The 20,622-nt window shown below is 39.9% G+C and overlaps 2 protein-coding genes across 5 annotated transcripts in view; both read right to left on the reverse strand.

The window, feature by feature from the left end:
- Window positions 1–510: 510 nt before the first annotated feature.
- On the reverse strand, window positions 511–4,449 carry ldah (lipid droplet associated hydrolase). Of its 4 annotated transcripts, none has more exons than XM_029459894.1 (7): window positions 4,257–4,447; window positions 3,145–3,291; window positions 2,327–2,461; window positions 2,031–2,200; window positions 1,365–1,605; window positions 962–1,044; window positions 511–852 (listed from the first exon to the last, which is right to left on the reverse strand). In XM_029459894.1, the coding sequence occupies exons 2-7, from the start codon at window positions 3,281–3,283 to the stop codon at window positions 568–570; spliced, it is 1,053 nt and encodes a 350-aa protein (XP_029315754.1). In that variant the 5' UTR covers window positions 3,284–3,291; window positions 4,257–4,447; the 3' UTR covers window positions 511–567. The 4 variants fall into 4 exon arrangements, with proteins under 4 accessions (XP_029315754.1, XP_029315755.1, XP_029315756.1 ...); XM_029459897.1 differs by having other exon boundaries at window positions 646–827; window positions 4,257–4,449; XM_029459895.1 differs by lacking the exon at window positions 4,257–4,447 and having other exon boundaries at window positions 2,327–2,477; window positions 3,145–3,283.
- A 12,413-nt stretch (window positions 4,450–16,862) lies between these two features.
- The window catches only part of apoba (apolipoprotein Ba), a 39,272-nt gene continuing 35,512 nt past the window's right edge, over window positions 16,863–20,622 (reverse strand). Inside the window, exons 26-29 of the mRNA XM_029460977.1 lie at window positions 20,462–20,573; window positions 18,588–18,620; window positions 18,255–18,441; window positions 16,863–18,109 (exon numbers count right to left, since the gene is read on the reverse strand). Of these exons, the coding sequence (XP_029316837.1) occupies window positions 16,934–18,109; window positions 18,255–18,441; window positions 18,588–18,620; window positions 20,462–20,573 (1,508 nt within the window). The 3' untranslated portion in view covers window positions 16,863–16,933. The remainder of the gene's footprint in view (window positions 18,110–18,254; window positions 18,442–18,587; window positions 18,621–20,461; window positions 20,574–20,622) is intronic.

A 20,622-nucleotide genomic window follows, 5' to 3' on the forward strand; every position in this document is an offset into this window, starting at 1 on the left:
ATGTGCTATTGGGAATCGAATTTCCTTGAAATGGACTTAAATGTTGGAAGCCATCCTATGTACACACAGTAGCTGAGTGAGATGAATATATTTAGTGTTATAGAGTAGAAACCAGGGGCAGAGTCAGCGTTCAGCAGCAGGTTGAAGGCAGGTAGATCATCACGTCACAAGGCTTCCCATAGGTTACATAGTCGCAGTGTGCCTTTCCCGTTTCCTGTCATCACTTGTTCTGCAGATTTGTCACAATGTCTGTGTTTCAATTCCAAGACACTACAGAGCATCATCAAAGGTGCATGTATAGGTTAGATCATTAGATTTGTCAACTAGTAACCAGTTTGGAATTAAGTTAGTTTAAACTGTATTTGTTTGAGTGTTGGTTTGTGAGCCATACGTTCCATCCTCTGGTTATCTCTCATGTAACATTATGCCTGTGTTTATTTGCTAACTTTTCATGGTTCGCTTGGAACCTAACAATTGCCACCTAAATGCCAACCACAGCCAACCACAGCATACATCAATAAAATGTATTTAAAATCAATATTTAATATTTCTGCAGAGCTTGTATTCTCAATTCAAGTCCATGAGGTCTGATGTGAAACCAGCGTGTGTTCTGGATGCAGAGAGTTCATGTCCCACAGCAGACGAGTAGATGGAAGGAGAACTCATGTTCCCAGACCCTCCACTCATCCATTCAAACACTAGTGTGGCAACTTCTCTTCCTGCGTCCAGGACGAAGGCGTGGCGGAACCCGTTTTCACACAGTCTGAAGTCTCCCTGTGGGAAGTCCTGCTTCATGTCATGATAATATCCAACAGGACACCAGTGATCTGTAGCTCCGTAATAAAATATCAGCTGAAATGGGAAATCACACATTAACATGAACTGATCATTCAAGCAACTGTTCAGCTGTTAATGATGGAGAAATGTCACAATGTGATTATATTTGTCGGCTTTTTCTTACCTTCTCAAGGTTTTTCTTGATGGTTATGTTGTCTCTTTCCAGCACTTTCCTCATTTCCTGACCCCCCATGTACACAGCATTGGCTACAAAGAGAAACAAATCAGACTGGTCCAGTCACGGCTTTACGTCTAGAAATATGAAGTGATACCAAGGCAGTTTCAAACCTCTGCAAAATATGTTTGACAGAGTAGATGAGCAGGAGGAAGCAGATCAAACACTTATGTGGTTTGATGTGGCTTGCTGTGTACCTGCGTATAAGCTGATGAGTTTTACATTGCAAGCTAAATATTGTGCACAATATTTGGTGATATGATCAGAGCTCTGACACTCTTAAGCCCCACACACACCAGACTAAAGTCACGATGTGTGTGTCCTTTACTTAAAAGAGCAAAGCATAACAAACCAGCACAGTCGCCACTGAGTAGACCTACAGTAGGTTGTACTACAGTGTGGTCCAGAGAGCTGATGCCCCCGAACACCAGTCTGACCAGGCCTGCTTTGAGTCCGTCAGGCAGCAGAGAGAGCAGGAAGAGCGGCAGGTAGACCAGGTAACGCAGGCGACACAACACAGGTGTCATGACCTTCCCCTGAGGAGTCTGAGCCATGCGCTCGATGGTGGGAAACAGCATGATGGACTTAATAATCTGTATCCAAACACAAAGAGGTACAAAGGGAAGGGAACGTCACAAAATACACAAATCATAGGAGGTAAAAGACAAACACCCTGAATATAAAAAAGGGAGTTTCCCGTGTCATTTAATCTGCTTCCTCTTTAGATGACGACCACACTCCTTCTCCTCTTTGTAATTAATGAAGTATAGCAGATAACAAGCTTCTCTAAATACATTTTAATTTCCCATAATTCTCCACAATAAAAGTTATTTTGTTATTTAAAATCTTTTATTATGAAGCAGCAAAGTCGGGAAATGCTCTGTTTTCATCAGCAGTAACCTGCTGAAAGCAAATATGGAATAGTCAAATAAAGCAGATATCTAAAAAGGTGAGAAACTTTTAACCACAGAGTTTATTGTCTCCCCCCTAAAAGTAGTAGTGAGATATTGTGACTGACCTTAAGTTCAGGATTTCTCTTCATCATGTCCAGAATAATGTAGCAGCCAATGGAATGTCCCACCAGGACCAGGCTGGTGTCTCTGGGGACATGTCTCCTCAGGAAGGCCAGTTTGTGTTCAATCTGCCCGTTCAGACCAAAGACGTCCCCCTCAGCTGCTGAGGACGCATCTGTATAAGACAAGTAACTAAACACACAATCTTTCCCATTTCTCTTTATTATTGAATATGTTAGTGTTTAAGTAGCACAATTAATATTCTTCTACTTAGATTAATGAGTTTAAGAATAACGCTTACCTTCTACCATGTCCATGGAGTCTGGTGGTGCACAGTGTCCCGCGTGGCTCACTGCCCACACTGGGTGTCGGTATCCAAACATCCTGTGAAGTGTTTGCATGAAAGTTTTGTAGAAGCCCACTACACCTGGGTTACCTGTGAAACAGAAGATCTGAAGATTTCCCCACAAAAAGGAGGGAAAAGTGCAATTTCACAACAACCTGATCATTTAAAGCAAGAATCTTCTGCCAGCATGTTTCTCAAATGTTCAAGCTCATGATACTTTTCATTCTACATAAAATCACCACACTAAGTTTCAGACAGTACAACTGTGAAACGCCGCATTAACTGCAGTTACATAGACGGTTACATCAATGGCCTTGTACATTTAGACCAAACTACTATTTTACATTAAGATTAAGTTTATGTGACTTCGGACTTACTTTTTTTAATATCGCTGCCTACAAAGAAACTTTATTTACAAGTTTTAATTTGAGCTTAATTTACCATTTACCATGCACATGGTAAATGGAAGGTATTTATATAGCAGTTATAAATACCTTACTACACAACCACTTAAAGCACATTACAACACAATCCAGGATTTACACATTCACACACACATTCATACTCCGGTGGCAGAGGCACCATACAAGGTGCCACCTGCACATCAGGAGAGATAAACATTCACACACACACCCATCAGGAGCAATTTGGGGGTTTGTATCGTTCCTCAGGACACTTTGACATGTAAGCTGCAGGGGCCGGGGATCGAACACCCGACCAGTCTTTGCTGATATTACTTAAGTTTATGAATACAGAATATTAGTCCAACTCACCTGGAATGAGGAGAAAAAGCACCTTGTGTCCAGAGTGTAACTGACAGGAGCCAAATTTCAGAACCTCTGTGATGGCTCTACAACAGTAGATAAAGTCTGTGTGTGATTCATCCCTGCTGTCTGTCACCACTTTGTCCATCGCATCAGCTATGAGGACAGAGGGGAAATATGAACATCAATTGCAATTTTATCATTTTACTTATGAAGTCATATATAAGCACCCTTTGAGCACTTTTTATCAGATGGTAAATACATTTCTACAGATCTATTGAAGCGCTGCAACTGTAATACTGTATTACAATACATGTTACAACTGGCTGTCATTACGTTAGCTGACCACCTTGCTGTTAAACTGGAACGATGCATTGTTACCACGTCAAAGGTTCAACCGTGTTGTGCATGTGGTGCGAGTGTAGGGTCATACAGCAAGCTTCTAATCCTTTATAAACACTACTCTGTATTTCCAAATGTCTCGCACAAACAGCTCTCACATAATTAATGGCGTTTCAATTTAAAGCAAGGTTTGATAAGATTGGAGAAGACAGCAAGTTTAAAATCCAATCCAGTGAAAGTAGCGAGCAGCACGAGCTCCAAAAGTAGCAAGAAAGTCGCCAAGTAGGTAACCTCCCACACACATCATAATGACTGTAAACATATAATGACCGTAAACACATCATAAACGACCGTAAACAAATCATAACGACCGTAAACATCGAACATGGCTACTGTTAGTACTCAGAGCTATCCAGCTAGCCGCTCGTCGGACAATGACAACAGTCCTGCGACAGCCAGAGATACCGGAAATGTGATTTATTGATGCTGTCGGGATGTGAAGAGTAAAAAAGTAGCATAGTGTTTTTCAAACACACCCAAGCTGTAACTGATACTGTTGTTATGTGTTGGTGCAGAATGAAAGGACTTTGTATTGAGCAGTTTTTACAGCATAAGATATGAAGCCGGAATAAACAGGTTTGATCTAGCAGTGTGAAAACATTGACAGCAGCTGACATCAGTTCAAATTAAAAAGGTATTGAGTGACGTTCGACTGAATCCTAGAAAATGGTTTTACTATCTAACGAGTTTAATGTGTACCAACATATATTATATTTTACCTTTTCATAACAGCTAAAAGATACGATTTCTTCTTCTTCTTCTTCTTCTTCTTCTTCTTCTTCTTCTTCTTCTTCTTCTTCTTCTTCTTCTTCTTCTTCTTCTTCTTCCTCCTCCTCCTCCTCCTTCCTCCTCCTCCTCAGCCTACTCGGTCTTTGCAGGCCAGGACCTCCGTATACCGCGAAGGCTGAACCGAGCAGTGTACGAAATGACACGGTCCGGTCTACGGGGGACTTCCTGGTACTCACCAGTTGTTCACGCCCCATACATTTTGCCGCTCCCGTCTCCTAGCAACTCTCTGAAGTTATCAAGCGCAGTTGACGGCTTACTTTAACATTTTCCCAGAGAACGGAACCAGCGATAATACTTATTTTCAATCATTATTGAAGATATGCTTTAAGATATGGATTTAATGATAATGTATTTTAGACAGTGGAGGGGCATCTCATACACACTCTGTTCAAACAGTGGGAATAGTTCGAACGGGGGCTTGCAGTCGCAATTTTTGCAATCGTGAAGCTCACAATGAGATTCTGCCCATTTATTTAGCTTTTTCCCACTGTTTGAACATCCTTTCACCACACAATGTCGGTGTCCAAATCCCATAACTAGAAGAGCTGATTACACACTAAAAACTAGCCAAATACAATGTAAACACGCTTGAAGAATAAGCTAAATACAATGTAAACACGTAGAGAAGAAATTCAATATGGCGGCCCTTGTAGCTTTTCTAGGCTTGCCACACCAGCATGCATTGCGATTCCACCGGAAGCCCGAAACTCCGATTCCGTCTATCCTGCAAATCTGGCAATGGAAGACTGCATTTGAAGGAGTTGCCGAAATGGGACACCCCTGTCGTGGTCGCTGTGACGTAATCGGTCTACAAATACAGCCTGCGCAGGCTGCAGCCCCCATGAATTGAGACAGCCTTCTTATCCTCCTCCTCCTCTTTCTTCTTCTTCTTCTCCTCCTCTTTCTTCTCTTCCTCCTCTTTCTTCTTCTCCTCTTCCTCCTCCTATTTCTTCTTCTACTTCTCCTCCTCCTCCTTCCTCTCCTCCTCCTCCTTCTTCTTTGGTTTTATGGCGGGTGGTAACAAACAATCTGTCCCCTACAACAGTGGTCCCCAACCACCGGGCCGCACAGAAACAATGAATAAAAAAATATTTTATTGATTATCAGTCTGAAAGATGATTGAAAAAATGACCAGATACATCCATCTGTGCGTCTGTGTCTCTTGACACATGTCAAGACCATAGGTCAAGAAGACGCTTGTCTCAGTCACGTGATACTTTACTTCAAAAATTAAGCCCACAATCAAAAATGAGTGGAAAAGACCCAATGACCTCAGTGTGCTTTACAGACTGTACAGCATACGACACCCTCTGTCATTAGATCCTCGTATCGCACAAGGAAACACTTCCTAAAAGAAACCCCACAATTAAAGGGGGAAAAATGGAAGAAACCTCAGGGAGAGCAACTGAGGAGGGATCCCTCTCCCAGGACGGACAGACATGCAATAGATGTCGTGTGTATAGGATAAACAACATAGTACAAATACAACATTTGACAGAAATTATGTTGTGTTGAAAAAAAAGAAAGCATAGATGAATCCAGGAAAATGTCAAAAAGGCTTCCCGGTGTCCAGCAGGACCAGGGCAGCAGGCGCAGCCACGATTCCTAATCCTGACGTAAACTTTATCAGTGGCAACCTGCCACATGAAAGACACAGAATCTCCGGGGATGATGCCCCGGATTAGTAACAGACATTTACATAAATGCAGTCATACTTAGTGACTAACCGTATTGCTAAGACGAAGAAGAAGAAGGTTGGGGACCACTACCCTACAAAAGGAGAATACACTTCACTGAAAACTCAACTCTATTGATCTGCTCCATTTCTTTCAGATACTGGAATAGTCTCTCTAGCCAAAGTCCAACACATTGTTCAGACTCAGTTCTTCCTCTTCCTGCTTCCTTCTCGGTTTGTGGTTCTTAGTCCTTTTGTCTCCACTGCTTCTTGTAGCAGACAGTGCTCACATCCTCCTGAGGGATTCCTTATCAAGTGCTTTCTGAAGTCTGGTCCTCTCAGCCTGATGTTGTTGGGGAAAAATGTTTATCTAGCAAGTAATTTGTATCAAACATATACTGTATGATAATAGTGTGTAAAATTACAATGATGTATGATATTCAATAAACACACTCTGGATTATGAAACATCTACAAATGTATAATCTACAGGGAAGTGAGGAGGTGCAGATATGACGTCATAGTTCAGTGTAAATTCACGTTTTGGAAAGACGCTGAAGTTGCGGATAATGATGATACGGCCTTCCGGTCAACCCACTTAAAAAAGATTTATGAGGTCAAACAACAAAACAAAGGCCTCACTATACCAACCAGTGTCACGTTATCGCAACTCGGCTGAGTTCTTATTTTCTTGCAAGAATGAACTGTGTATTTAACTTTGTTCTTCTCCAGGGAACTTTATTGAATCTGTTGTAACCTTAAGACTAGAACTAGACCAGAAGTTCAATAGCTTAAAATAGAAGTACCGGTCCGGGTCCGGGTCCGTATAGGTCGGCGTCTGGGTCCGCGCGGTCTGCCTGTTAGTGACCCCTGCTTTACATGCTCATCTCTTAGTGTCTTCATTCTTTCTAATATTTTTGTGACATTCCCTTCTCCTTTGTGCATTGGAATAACAGTACTACACTCCTGCTCGATGTAACTGCACACTCCCTGACCCTCTGCTAGAATTGTGTCAGTGGCGAACCTATTTTGTTAGGTCATTACCGAGGTTGCGTGTAGTTGTTCATGTCTGGACCCTTTTGCTGATCTAGTCCAATTGATAAACCTTTGCTGATATATAGCCCTGCCCAGTCTCAGTAGTACTCCTTTTACTTGTGTATAGTTTTCACACAACCAGAACACATCTGCTAGTGGACTGAGCCTCTTCCAAAGTACAGAATAGAATCAGAGCGTAGGAGTGTGCTATTACGCTTGATGAAAATAGTTCTACCATCTTCCACTACTTATTAGCATTGAAATGTTGCCTCTTTGGTTGTGTTATAAAAATGTATACATTAGATGGGCATAAACCCAACCCTACTAAAGTGAACCTTAATTTCCTCATACCTGCACTGTATCTGGGGATCTGACTGATTCAGAGATATTGCCTTTACTATAGTATCTCCACCCATTATACAATATGGGATATTATTCCCTCTGCCATGTTAACTACAGGTGGTATCCAAGACTCGACTTCAGATGATAATGTTTGTAGACAGACTTGCGCATGTCCATGTTCCTTGTCCCCCAGCCATTTGCATTACACAGTATGGAAAACAAGTGTCTCTAATATCATATTGTTCTATATTGTATCCTGGAATGGGCAATATTTGGGGAATTATGTACATAATGTTTCTAAAGTGTACAATGGTATTCGTATGTCCATCTGACACCTGCAACTGTGTGAATCTTCCACCCCTCCCCTCCCTTTAAAATGCATGAGCACAGATTTACAATTGTTCTTCCTCACCCAGACTGCTTGCACTCTGTATGATTGTTAAACCTTCTCTGCACAGAGAATAAATACAACAAAAACGTTTATTACTCAAGATCCACTACGTTTTGAGCTGCTCCCAGTCCGTCTGGCAACCAGTTTCTGGGATCTCCTTTCTCCCTGCAGACTCTGAGATCGTTTAGCTTCTTGCGCAGAAGTGTCACCGTCCCCTTCCGACACAGGGCGTGCTTCTCGTCCCCTTCCAGGTCGTCTGCTCTGAAGCAGTGGTTGAGATGGTACCAAAACGCCTTAACTACATCCTTTAGTGCTGTCGGTGTGGCAGGAATGACTTTAAAAGGACCTTCACGTCTGGGTTGGTCCCACTTCCCTTTGAACACCTTGACATATACCTGCTCTCCTGGACCCACCCTGTTATCCAAAACAAAAGGAATCTCTCAATCAGTGTCATTGTCATTGAAAGTCTCAACAAACGTTATCAAGGAGTTGGATAAGATGCTATATGATTATATTTGGAGGAAAAAATTAACTGAATTAAAAAATAAATTATTAGAGGTATTAGAGAACAAGGTTGTCCGGAGGCTTTGGATTTTAATGTTTTGAATAATACTTTTAAGATCAAATGGATTATTCATTTGTTTTAATCATAACAGTATATGGTATGATTTCCCTGCATATGTGTTCAATTCCACTGGTGGCATTGATTTTTTGTTCAAATGCAATTAGCTAACTTTCATCGGCAAACTCTTTTAGTTTGGGTCCTAGTATATAAGCACAATCTTTGTCCTCACAGATACTTTATCTGGAACAATAAGGATATTTGATACAAAATTAAATCACTGTTTTATCGCTCATGGTTTGACAATGGAATTTTATTAGCTGGGCAATTGATAAATTAAAATGGTGCATTACTGTCCTATTCAGAATTTCTTCAAAACCTTAAGGTACGTGTCACACCCAAACAATATGTATTGTTTTTGATGCAGTGCCCACAGATCAAATCTCATAGAATTTTACATTATTAGATCAAGGCATATTTTTATTAGAGATATTATATATATATATATATATATATATATATATATATATATATATATATATATATATATATATATATATATATTCTGAATAAACCGTTTTGGACAAGAAACAAGAAAGTTGCAAAGATGTTCAATTTTGGAATTATAGACATGTTATTTTAACTCTGAAAGGACTTGAATGGATTTTGGACTCCCTGGCTTGTACAAAGTTGCTATTATTGTTGTTTCTACGACAACTGTTGTTTCACAGTTGTAAAGAAAGTAAAACATATATTTTTTTAAAGGAATGAACGGGGCCCCGCCTCCAACGCTGTATCCAGTTATCTTTATACATCAAATTAAATCAAATCAAATTAAATTTATTTGTATAGCCCAATATCACAAATTATACATTTGTCTCAGTGTGCTTTACAGACTGTACAGACAGGTTACGACACCCTCTGTCCTTAGACCCTCGCATCGCACAAGGAAAAACTTCCTAAAAGAAACCCCATAATTAAAGGGGGAAAAATGGAAGAAACCTCAGAGAGAGCAACTGAGGAGGGATCCCTCTCCCAGGATGGACAGATGTGCAATAGATGTCGTGTGTACAGGATAAACAACATAGTACAAATACAACATTTGACAGAAATTATGTTGTGTTGAAGAAAGAGAAAGTTTGGATGAATCCAGGAAAATGTCAAAAAGGCTTCCCGGTATCCAGCAGGACCAGGGCAGCAGGCGCAGCCACGATTCCTGATCCTGACGTAAACTTTATCAGTGGCAACCTGCCACATGAGAGACAGAAACTCCGGGGATGATGCCCCGGATGATGAGTTAGTAACATACATTTACATAAATGCATACAGATAGAGAGGGAGAAGAAGAGAGGGAGGGGAGGAGAGAGGAAGAGAAGGAAGAGAAGGAAGAGAGCAGGGAGGTGTCCCCCGGCAGTCTAAGCCTATAGCAGCATAACTAGGGGCTGATCCAGGGCAAACCTGAGCCAGCCCTAACTATAAGCTTTATCAAAAAGGAAAGTCTTTAGCCTACTCTTAAATGTGGAGAGTGTGTCTGCCTCCCGAACACAAACTGGAAGCTGGTTCCACTGGAGAGGAGCTTGATAGCTGAAGGCTCTGGCTCCCATTGTACTCTTAGAGACTCTAGGAACCACAAGTAACCCTGCAGTCTGGGAGCGTAATGCTCTAGTTGGTTTATAAGGTACTATGAGATCTTAAAGATATGCTGGAGCCTGACCATTAATTGCTTTGTAAGTCAGGAGAAGGAATTTTGAATTCTATTCTGTATTTTACCGGGAGCCAGTGCAGAGCAGCTAATACAGGAGTAATATGATCCCGTTTCCTTGTTCTTGTCAATACACGTGCCGCTGCATTTTGAATCAACTGAAGAGTCTTAAGCGACTTTCTGGGACAACCTGATAACAATGAGTTGCAGTAATCCAGCCTTGACTGCATGGACTCGTTTTTCTGCATCATTTTGAGACAGGATGTGTCTTATTTTTGCAATGTTACGTAGATGAAAGAAGGCAGTCCTTGAGATTTGTTTTATGTGGGAGTTAAACGACAGATCTTGATCAAAGATGACGCCAAGATTCCTTACAGTGGTGCTGGAGGCCAAATTAATGCCATCCAGAGCTTCTTTGTCATTAGAAAATGCGTTTCGGAGGCGTTTAGGGCCAAGTATAATAACTTCAGTTTTGTCTGTGTTTAACATCAAAAAGTTGCTAAACATCCAAGTTTTTATGTCCTTAAGGCATGCTTGAAGTTTAGCCAATTGATTGGTTTCATCTGGTTTAATTGATAGATATAATTGGGTATCATCCGCATAACAATGAAAGTTTATAGAGTGGTTCCTTATAATATTGCCCAAAGGAAGCATATATAAGGTGAATAGAATAGAAAGTACAGAACCCTGCGGAACTCCAAGACTGACTTTGGCTGTCATGGAGGATTTATCGTTAACAAGTACAAATTGAGATCGCTCAGATAAATAGGACTTGAACCAGCTTAGTGCGGTTCCTTTTATGCCAACACAATGTTCCAGTCTCTGTAGTAGAATGTCATGATCAACAGTGTCGAAAGCAGCACTGAGGTCTAACAAGACAAGAACAGAGACAAGTCCTTTGTCTGATGCCATTAGAAGGTCATTGGTAACTTTCACCAGTGCTGTCTCTGTGCTATGATGAACTCTAAATCCAGATTGAAAAACATCAAATAAACTATTATTATGTAAAAAATCACATAACTGTTTTGCAACTGCTTCTCATGGATTTTAGCGAGAAAGGGTAGGTTAGATATCGGCCTATAGTTGGCTAAAACCTCTGGATCAAGACTAGGCTTTTTAAGAAGTGGTTTTATTACAGCTACTTTAAAGGATTGTGGTACGTAGTAAGATAATAGAGACAGGTTGATCATATTTAATAACGAAGTGTTAATTAAGGGTAAAACTTCTTTAAACAGCTTAGTTGGAATCGGGTCTAAAAGACAGGTTGATGGCTTAGACGATGAGATTGTTGAAGTTAGTTGGTTAAGGTTGATTGGAGTAAAACAGTCTAGATATATTTCAGGAGTTACAGATGTTTTTAAAATTCTGGCGGTTGAAGTTAAGTCATTACCAATTGAGGTCAGGAGGAGATTAATTTTGTCTCTAATAATTATAATTTTATCGTTAAAGAAGCTCATGAAGTAGACACTACTGAGAGATACAGGAATAGAAGGCTCTGTAGAGCTGTGACTTTCTGTCAGCCTGGCTACAGTGCTGAAAAGAAACCTGGGGTTGTTCTTATTTTCTTCTATTAAGGAAGAGTAATAAGCTGCTCTGGCATTATGGAGAGCCTTCTTATACGTTTTAAGATGATCTAACCAGACTAAACGAGATTCTTCCAATTTAGTGGAACGCCATTTACTTTCAAGATTTCTCGACTTGTTTTAGTTTGCGGATTTGTAAATTAAGCCATGGAGCTTTCTTTTTCTGTTTTATGATCTTCTCTTTAGAGGAGCGACAGAGTCGAGTGTTATTCGCAGTGAGGCTGCAGCGCTATCAACAAGATGATTAATTTGGGAGGGACTAAAGTTAGCATTGTATTGATATTGAGTCCTGGTATTGAATCAAGTGCTGATGGAATCACTTCCTTAAATTTAGTCACAGCACTTTCAGATAAACATCGAGCGTAGGATATTTTGCCTACTGGCTTGTAGTCCAGTAACAGGACTTCAAAAGTTATTTAAAAATGGTCTGATAAAAGAGGATTATGTGGACACACTGATAAACTTTCAATTTCAACACCATATCCCAGAACAAGGTCCAGAGTGTGGTTTAAACAGTGAGTTGGTTCATGTACATTTTGACTGAACCCAATTGAATCTAATATTGAGATAAATGCATTATTAAGGCTGTCACTATCAACATCCACATGAATATTAAAGTCACCTACAATAATTACTTTATTTGTTTTAAGGACTAAACTTGATAAAAATTCTGAGAATTCAGATAGAAATTCAGAATACGGACCAGGAGGGCGGTACACAGTAACAAATAAAACTGGCTTTATTGTTTTCCATGTTGGGTTTGAGAGCGTAAGAACAAGGCTTTCAAAAGAGTTATAGTTTAGTCTAGGCTTAGGATTGATCAAGAGGTTTGAGTCAAATATGGCCGCAACTCCACCTTCTCGGCCAGTACCTCGAGGAATGTATTAATATGACCACGTGGAGTGGATTCATTTAGACTGACATATTCTTCATGTCTCAGCCAGGTTTCAGTGAGACAAAATAAATCAATCTTATTATCTGATATTAAATAATTTACCAATCCAGCTTTCGTTGATAAAGATCTGATGTTTAAGAGCCCACATTTAATTTTTCGATTTAGTTGCACTTTTGCAGCGGTGGTGTTTATTTTAATTAGATTTTCATGTATAACTCCTCTTATGTTAACCATAGATTTTATTAGTTTCAGTGGTCGTGGGGCAGACACAGTCACTATGGGGATTTGAGTGGGTGACTGCCCGGAAAGAAGCACAGAGAAGTGTGTAAGACTGCAACTCTTTGGATGCACATCCATGCTTCTTCTTGTGATTCTTCTCCCTGTGATTCTTCTTCTTGTGATTCTTCTTCTTGTGATTCTTCTTCTTATGATTCTTCTTCTCGTGATTCTTCTTCTTGTGATTCTTCTTGTTAATTGGCGGTTGGCAAACCATCAAACCTACTGGACTGACAAGAGAGAGATACAATTATAGAATATTTATAGAATACAATACACAATATGAGAATAAATTAGAATACACTTGAAATATACCAAACTATTACAACTAAGAATAAATAAAATAAATGTGACCACTGGCACTGGGAGGTGGCAACTAGTTTCTCATAGTCAAGACAAACCACAACTATGCTACATTCACCCTATCAGTCGACTCATCGAACTGGAGAGAAAAGCACTCGCAATTTGATTCTTCAATCCCTTTCAGTGAGCTATGAGGAACTGATTGTAGTTATTGTGAATCTTGTGACTCAATTTTGCAGGATCCTTCATGGAGGTGCCTGCAATCTGAAGTGCTCGAAACTCCACCTGAGTACAGTAGCCTGTGACCCTAACCTTCGGTGCTGTTGGGGGTCTGGTATGAGCAAGTGTGGTTATTAACAAATATTAATGATAATAAATATATGTAAAACTATTAATAAAATCATAAATAAGGGTTAATAACAATGTGGCACTACAATGAAGTAGATGCAGAAGCTCACACTGGCATTAAATGTATATCAGAAGGAATTAGTAATTAAAATAATTATTAACAATATTCATTCATATTACTTCATTTACATTAAATCTCCTCTGGGGCACCATCTTGTATCAAAGGAAAATGATTGCCAGTTAATGTAGTCTCATAAAAATATACTAGATTATGAATTAGAAAATCTGATTATAATTAAATTAATAACTATAAACAAAATGACCATATAGCTACTAAAAGGTTGAAAGATTTAGAAATGATTTGATAATACAAATGACTTGACTACCATCAAAGAGCATTTATTAATAAGATAATAAATGAAAAAACACACCATATCTAATTCAACTATCCAAACAAATGTTTGTGTGTATGTGTCCTGTCAGGTACGCGCTGTGAAGAATGTGTGCATGATTCTTTGTCTTTCAGGAGAAAAAACATGTGGAGAGCAGCATGTTTGAAACCCTCTCTGTGTTTATAGTTTGTGTTTGTGATAATGGTGCAGTGTAAGTGAAACAATACGCCTTCATTTGGTGAAGAGGCCACCTCACCATTAACTTCACTATAACAGATCACAACAATAAAGCAGCTTATTCTTACTTTGCTGTGTAATGTTACTGTGTGCTGAATGTGCCCAGAGATCTTCACAGTGCCTGCTGTTCTGAATCTGTTCTGGTGAAGAGAAACCGGGCAGAGGAAATTGGTCACCAGTCCGTCAAGCTCCTGAAGTTCGGACGACACCCCCCTCATTGGACTCATCTCTGGTGGGGCCGAGTACGCCTACAGGTTGGAGATGGACCATCAAACAGTGGATATGGGTGTGAATTTTAGGAAGATCCACACCCACCCCTATCCCCCTGTAGGACTGTGATTAGCGTCAATCTGCCATCCCGTCCTGTCCGCTTCAGGAAAGACTGAAGTTGACCCCTGCCACCCTGGACACAAACTGTTTGCATCGATCCCCTCTGGCAGTAGGCAGTGATCCATCAAGACCTAAAACCTCACGTCACAAAAACAGTTTCTGAAGGCCCTGTCACACAGTTCCCTATGGCAAAAACGTATGCTGGCGCATATGAAAATGAGTATATACAACGTATATGAACATATACAGAGCCTATTGATAGCATATCACATACTTATACAAAACGTATCAGAGCGAATGGCCAGTGTATTCGACGAATGCCCAACAGATACATAACGCATTCCTAATGTATTCCTTCACCGTATGGCGGAAACGCATGCCGGTGTATACGGAATATCGGCAATACGCTGGTGTACGTTATTAAACGCAGAGGCCGCAAACATTTTTTGAGCATGTTCAAAAACGTTTCACAGCCCAGCATTCAATAAATTGGCCATTCGCTCTGATACTTTTTGAATAAGTATGTGATACGCTGTCAATAGGCTCTGTATACGTTCATATATGTTGTATATGTTAATTCTCATATGCGCCAGCATACGTTTCTGCCATATGGAACTGTGTGACAGGGCCTTTACCGACTGCAACCTGGCTTATCAAAAAGGCCCAAGACCCCCACTGACATGGAATCTTATATCTGTGTGAGATTTACTAAGAATATACTGAACAGCTTAGGTTGCCAGATAAATACCAATGAAATCTAGAAAGAAGTTTCCATGATGATGATGATATTAATTTTCAATCATGTTTAGTTATATTGCTTAGCTGCAATACTGTTTTCTTTGATTAAAAATAAATAAAGAGGATAAACTTCCTGTGTGTCTTGGGAGGAATACATGCATAAATCAAAGGTATAAATTTACTATGACTTTCCAAACAACACATTCAGATGGCCACTGAGTGAATTCAGATATATCTCATTATTCATGTTCTGTATTATGCAGTACTATGACATTTACAATATCACACTGTCATCATATGAGTTCAAAATATTTTTTTTCTCTACTACTACTCGTTTTTCAGTGACTCTTTCACCACGATTGTGCATTTTATCCCCCCTCCCTTACATTGGGAGCACATTATGAAGGGATCTCTTAATGTCCAGTATGAACAGGAGAAATACTGTTTTAATGTTCTTATGGGAACATTGATGGAAAGGCATCTCCCTACGGAAACTAGTCAGACAACTTTGGGGAAGTGGTCCAAACCTTTGATTTGTTCACTGCAGCTAAGTGTTGAAACAATCAAATGTAGTTAGATAAGTCTGAAAAAGAATCCAAACAAAGGGATACAGCCGCCGGATGGAAGGGAACGTCCACGATGTCGAAAGAAAGACCATCAGAACCCAGCGTATTACTTACTTGTCATTAGTTATGTAGCAGGTAGCTATCTTTATAGTTAAAGTTGTAATAAGGAAACAATCCCTTGGCTAGCAGTGTTAATGTTACATTTAACTATTTTGCCTGAGGATAAATTAACAACCTGTATTAGTTTGATATAGGCTATTAGTAATTTGACAGCTGGCTGACGCTAGTGTAAGTTATGTGCATGTTTGCCAGGTGATAATTGTGACTTTACACAAATATCAGCTATCAGTCAGGGCAAAGTCACAAATATCACCTGGCAAACAAACATATAACTAACGTTAGCGTTAGTAAACGTTGGCCAGCTGTCATATTACTATTGTAGCATTGGTTCCGTCCATCGGTGTTGGCTCCCAGCCGTTCCCTGGCAGAGCAGAGAGGCAAAGTTCTGCTCCTGGACATACAGTAGGTGGAGCCTCTGCTACCGGGCTCTCCACCTCCCACCAAGCTCCGACTGCAGCTGCCGGAGGAAACCGGCATTTCCAAGGAAACCTCCCTGTGCTTTACGTATGAAATCATACCCTCACGAAGGTGCGATCATGTGAATGGCTGAAAAGGAGGGAGACATCTGAATGTCTACAGATAATTCCATGTTTCATTTGTAAATCGAGCGACGTTAGGGGAGTCTAAAAGCACACAAATGCAGTGAAGATCAGAGAAGCAGTTTGTAAATGCAGGTTCAGCAGTTGATATTCCACAAACTACTTGCCTCACAGTAAGCATGGGGCCCAGGGGCAGTTGGTAATCCAAGTCCAAAATAATTAGAGTATGAGTGAAAACACTAAAAACTAAGTAATCATATATTTCAAATGATGTATTAATCAATGTGTCACTACTTTCTTTAAGAAAAATCTCCTGTTTGAAAAAAACACGAAAATCTGTATTGAGTATTTTTTAATTAAACACCATCATCAAACAGTAACTTACATGCAAAACATTGGTAGGTCATCATTTTCTAAATCGTCAAATTTAAAGAAATTTTTCATATGAATATATTTTATTTAGTTAATGTGAAACACCTCTAAACACATTTTTATTGGCATCAAACAAAAAGTATTTTCTTCAAACAGACATAAATTTGGTCAGCCATAATAAAACAACTTTATCAAAAGAGACTTACTGACTGGATTGTGTCGGCCAATCGCTGAAAGACTTCCAAAGGAAGGGTAAAGGAATTTCAATGTCCGTCTTTTTATTGCTCACTCTGATGTAACGTGCTGTGCTCGGGGTTGTCCTTCTCATTAGATCAACGCTTTCATTAAGTCCTCTGTAGAGATGTGACTGCAGAGTACTGATAAACTCCTTGGTATCGTTATTTACACGCTCCATACTTAAAGCATTATAAGCCATTTGAATCTCCAGTTTGGCATGGTCTTTATACTCGGCCACATATCTTTTTGCTTCCTCAGTATGTCGATTTGAAGACTGCAGAACCTCTGCAAAGCTGGCATCAACTTGAGAAGCTATTTCCTCATTTTCATCTTTTAGATTATTGATGAAAATCTCTGCTTTTTCAGCAATCATCTGGAGTAGGTCATAAACTGTTTTGTGAAGCAAATCGAACCCCCTGTGTACTGAACGTTTTGGCTGAATATATAAAGAAGACATCAGTTTATCCCTGATCTCGTTTCCATTGACAACAACATCAGTTCCAGGTATGGTAAACTTGATTCCCCTGATGTATCTAGAGATCTTCTCCACGAGGCTGGACAACCTTTGGATTGCCCTGTCGGTGGCTCTTGATACAGACTGACGAACTCGCTGGAACAACTCCAGGCTTGAGAGCTTCTCTTCAGATCCGGGCAATGTAAACTTTGTGTCACTCAAGAACTGTGCAACTTGATTGAGCAAGACAATAGACTTGTCTTCGCTGTGTTTCAAGACTTGTCTAGCCTTGTGAGCCAAGCTCTCTATAACATCCTGCACCCTTATGGAATTCAAGCTGTCAGAAGCCTTCCTGTACATGTCTTTTAATTGAGCATTCAGGTGTTTGATTGAATTATGCAGTGTATTAAAAGACATTGGCACCTCATGATAGGCTCTCTCTATGAAATTGGAAACTGTGTTTTTTAACTTCATGCCGCCACGGTTGAGATCAAAGCCAAAGTGGGAAGTGTGGTACTTGTTAATGAACTTGAGCACAGCATTGGTCATATCAGGAATCCTGTCCTTGGTGCCCTCAATCACATTATGGAGGAAGTCCAAATTCCATGACGTCTGTAAGATCAACTTCTGAGAGTTTCTCAGTGTGGCTTTGGCAGTGAAGACATCAGTATCCTTTTCAGGAGTAGACTGAAGTTGAGGGAAGATATTTAGAATAATAATTGTTAAAGTGTCACTTTAGTGTCTATGTAATTTATAGCATTAATCCGTCTGTAGATTTCAAAATTCTTTGTTGACAACAATATGCAAATACAACAGCTTAAGAATGTCTTACCAGGGAGCGACTGAAAAGTTTTCCATACAACTGTGACGGAGACCTCCGCTGAAACTGCAATCCAAGGAAACCAGATGATGGACAAGAAATAGATGCAGTTATGCCGTCTTTGCGGGAAGCAAAGCGAAAGCTCGCATCAACAAATGTTTGGCTAGTGAGGTCAACATTGACAGTATGATGAGATTCCCTTAAAAACAGAGAAACAGTTGTTAGTAAAAGTATTTTCCAGTGCATCTTTGTTCGACTCATGAGCGAGAACCTTTTTGAAAACTGTTATATAAGCGATATAAGTGATATAAGCAGAAAATCAATCTTTGGGTAAAACAAACTTACATCGAGTCAGCCAGAGGGGTTTGGCGCTTCATCCTGACAAACAAAAACAGCCATATTTATATCACAGTAAGTTTTCAATTTATCTTTCTCAACCAAGGGCAGTATCTAGTAACACCCAACCTCCTACATAGGATAAGCGTTCTTGATTTCTCTGAGTAGCTCTGACAGCTCTCCTATCACAGGAGTCTTGGCAATAATTTTAAACCCAAGAGGTCTCTGTGGCCCCATTTACACTTGCCATTCAATTTCTCATACCCGGATCTAATGCAGATACAATTAAATACACTTTCATTTATTATTCAGATATACACATCTTCTTTTTCCAGATCCCAAATCTGATTGCAATCCATTTGGTTCTGCAGGGCAACATGCAAATTCAGGGTCGACTCTCCTCCAGTTCAGTTTGGGAACTGAAAAAAACCGCCAGAACAATAACGTGCAACAATACTAGTTTAGCTAGTGAGCTAACAACTATGCCTGAAGTGACGGCTAATTTAAGTGTAACTTAAGCTGCCAGACGCTGACTGCTTACCGACGTAGTTGCACTTGTGAGCAGGAAAGCTTATGTCTTGGAGAGACGGATGCATTTACAATTTTTTTACATCTGGATAGAATTCCATATTTCAGTCTATTTTGAATGCTTCTTGGATGCATTTACAATTATTTTTTAATTGGATAGCTATTCAATCTGTACAACACTAGGGTTGGGAACCAAAACTCTGTTCCAACTAAGAACCAAATCCAATATGCCCGAATTTTGGGTCTGCTTATAAGTTTCAAGTTTTATTTGTCATATGTAGGTTAACACATAACTCTATCTTTGTTTTTGTTTTGTCTCTGCACTATGGGAAGATTAATTAGTGTTGTGGACTGCTCGTATAACACCAGTCATCATTCTCAACCCGGCCGTATGTTTTTCTCCAACACGCAATAAATGTCCTTTGGCGTTTGAATTCGTATGTTACTTATATTGACCGCCATTTCCTTTATGGCGCGCTGTACTCACATCCCTGGGACTGTGAGACGGACACGGCAGAGCAGAGACTCAAGATTCTGGAAAATTATTTGAATTCAATTATTTTTATTTTATGTATTTTTGCGAGCAGTGACGCGATCTTACATCTGGCTGATTGCATTTACTGCTGTATGTTGAACCCTGTCTGTGTCACTTCGGCAGGTTTCAGTGTTACAGTAGGGGAGACCGGGGGAAATTGTAACATCTCAAATTGCACCAAACTAATTATTGTTGAAATATATTATTTAATAACAGCAACTAAATTAAACTGTATGCATTTACAGGTTCAACCTTGAGACGTTCACCGCCCTCGGCATCTTCCAATCACCCAGCCATATCTGCTGGACCAAACGCCACCGAGGGCAGAGTGACCGCGAGCTGGGAACAAGAGCTGGGATGGGAGCTAAGCTGGGAGCTAAACTAACCCAGCTAGAATCTAAGGCTATTCCACTACCCAGTGTCCGGTCACAGGAAATAAGATGCAAGAAATAAGACTGATCCAGCAACGTCTTTACAGAGACGTGGCTCCATCATGGCATCTCGGATCAAGCTGTTGCACTTGACGAGCGCAGGACTCAAATGTTTTTATGTGAACAGGCCAACCTTATTATCTGCCCAGAGAATTCACTAGTGTTTTTGTTGGTGCTGTTTACATTCCTTTCTTGTAAATTGAAAAATGCACTACAGGAATGTAATACTGTTTTTGTTCCGTTTTGTTTTATCATGTTCTTTTGTAGCATAAAAACTAGGTTACAACTGTATGTTGTTGTGCAACCCTGTGTTGCAAAATCACAATAAATTATCCTTGAATCCTTGAATCTTTAATTAGAAATTGAAGAACCAAAAAATATACTGTTACCTCAAGTTTTGAGCCAAAACATGTTGCCATTCGATCATTACATCACTGTGAATCAAATTGCACTTCCCATTAAGATTGATTACTCCATTGTCAAATCCAAGGGTTGCACTAGCTGAAGGGATATAAGCAAAATATAATATTTTATTTGTCTTTCTATTATA

This window comes from Cottoperca gobio, chromosome 22 (genome assembly GCF_900634415.1).
Source record: "Cottoperca gobio chromosome 22, fCotGob3.1, whole genome shotgun sequence".
NCBI classification, from domain to species: Eukaryota; Metazoa; Chordata; class Actinopteri; order Perciformes; family Bovichtidae; genus Cottoperca; species Cottoperca gobio.

Coding starts and splice junctions, on each gene's coding strand:
- ldah (XM_029459894.1), bottom strand. CDS start 3,283: ATGGACAAAGTGGTGACAGACAGCAGGGATGAATCACACACAGACTTT. Junction 1,045..1,364: donor ACTCAGTGGCGACTGTGCTG/GTTTGTTATGCT, acceptor TTCTCTTTGTAG/CCAATGCTGTGTACATGGGG. Junction 853..961: donor TCAAGAAAAACCTTGAGAAG/GTAAGAAAAAGC, acceptor TTCCCATTTCAG/CTGATATTTTATTACGGAGC.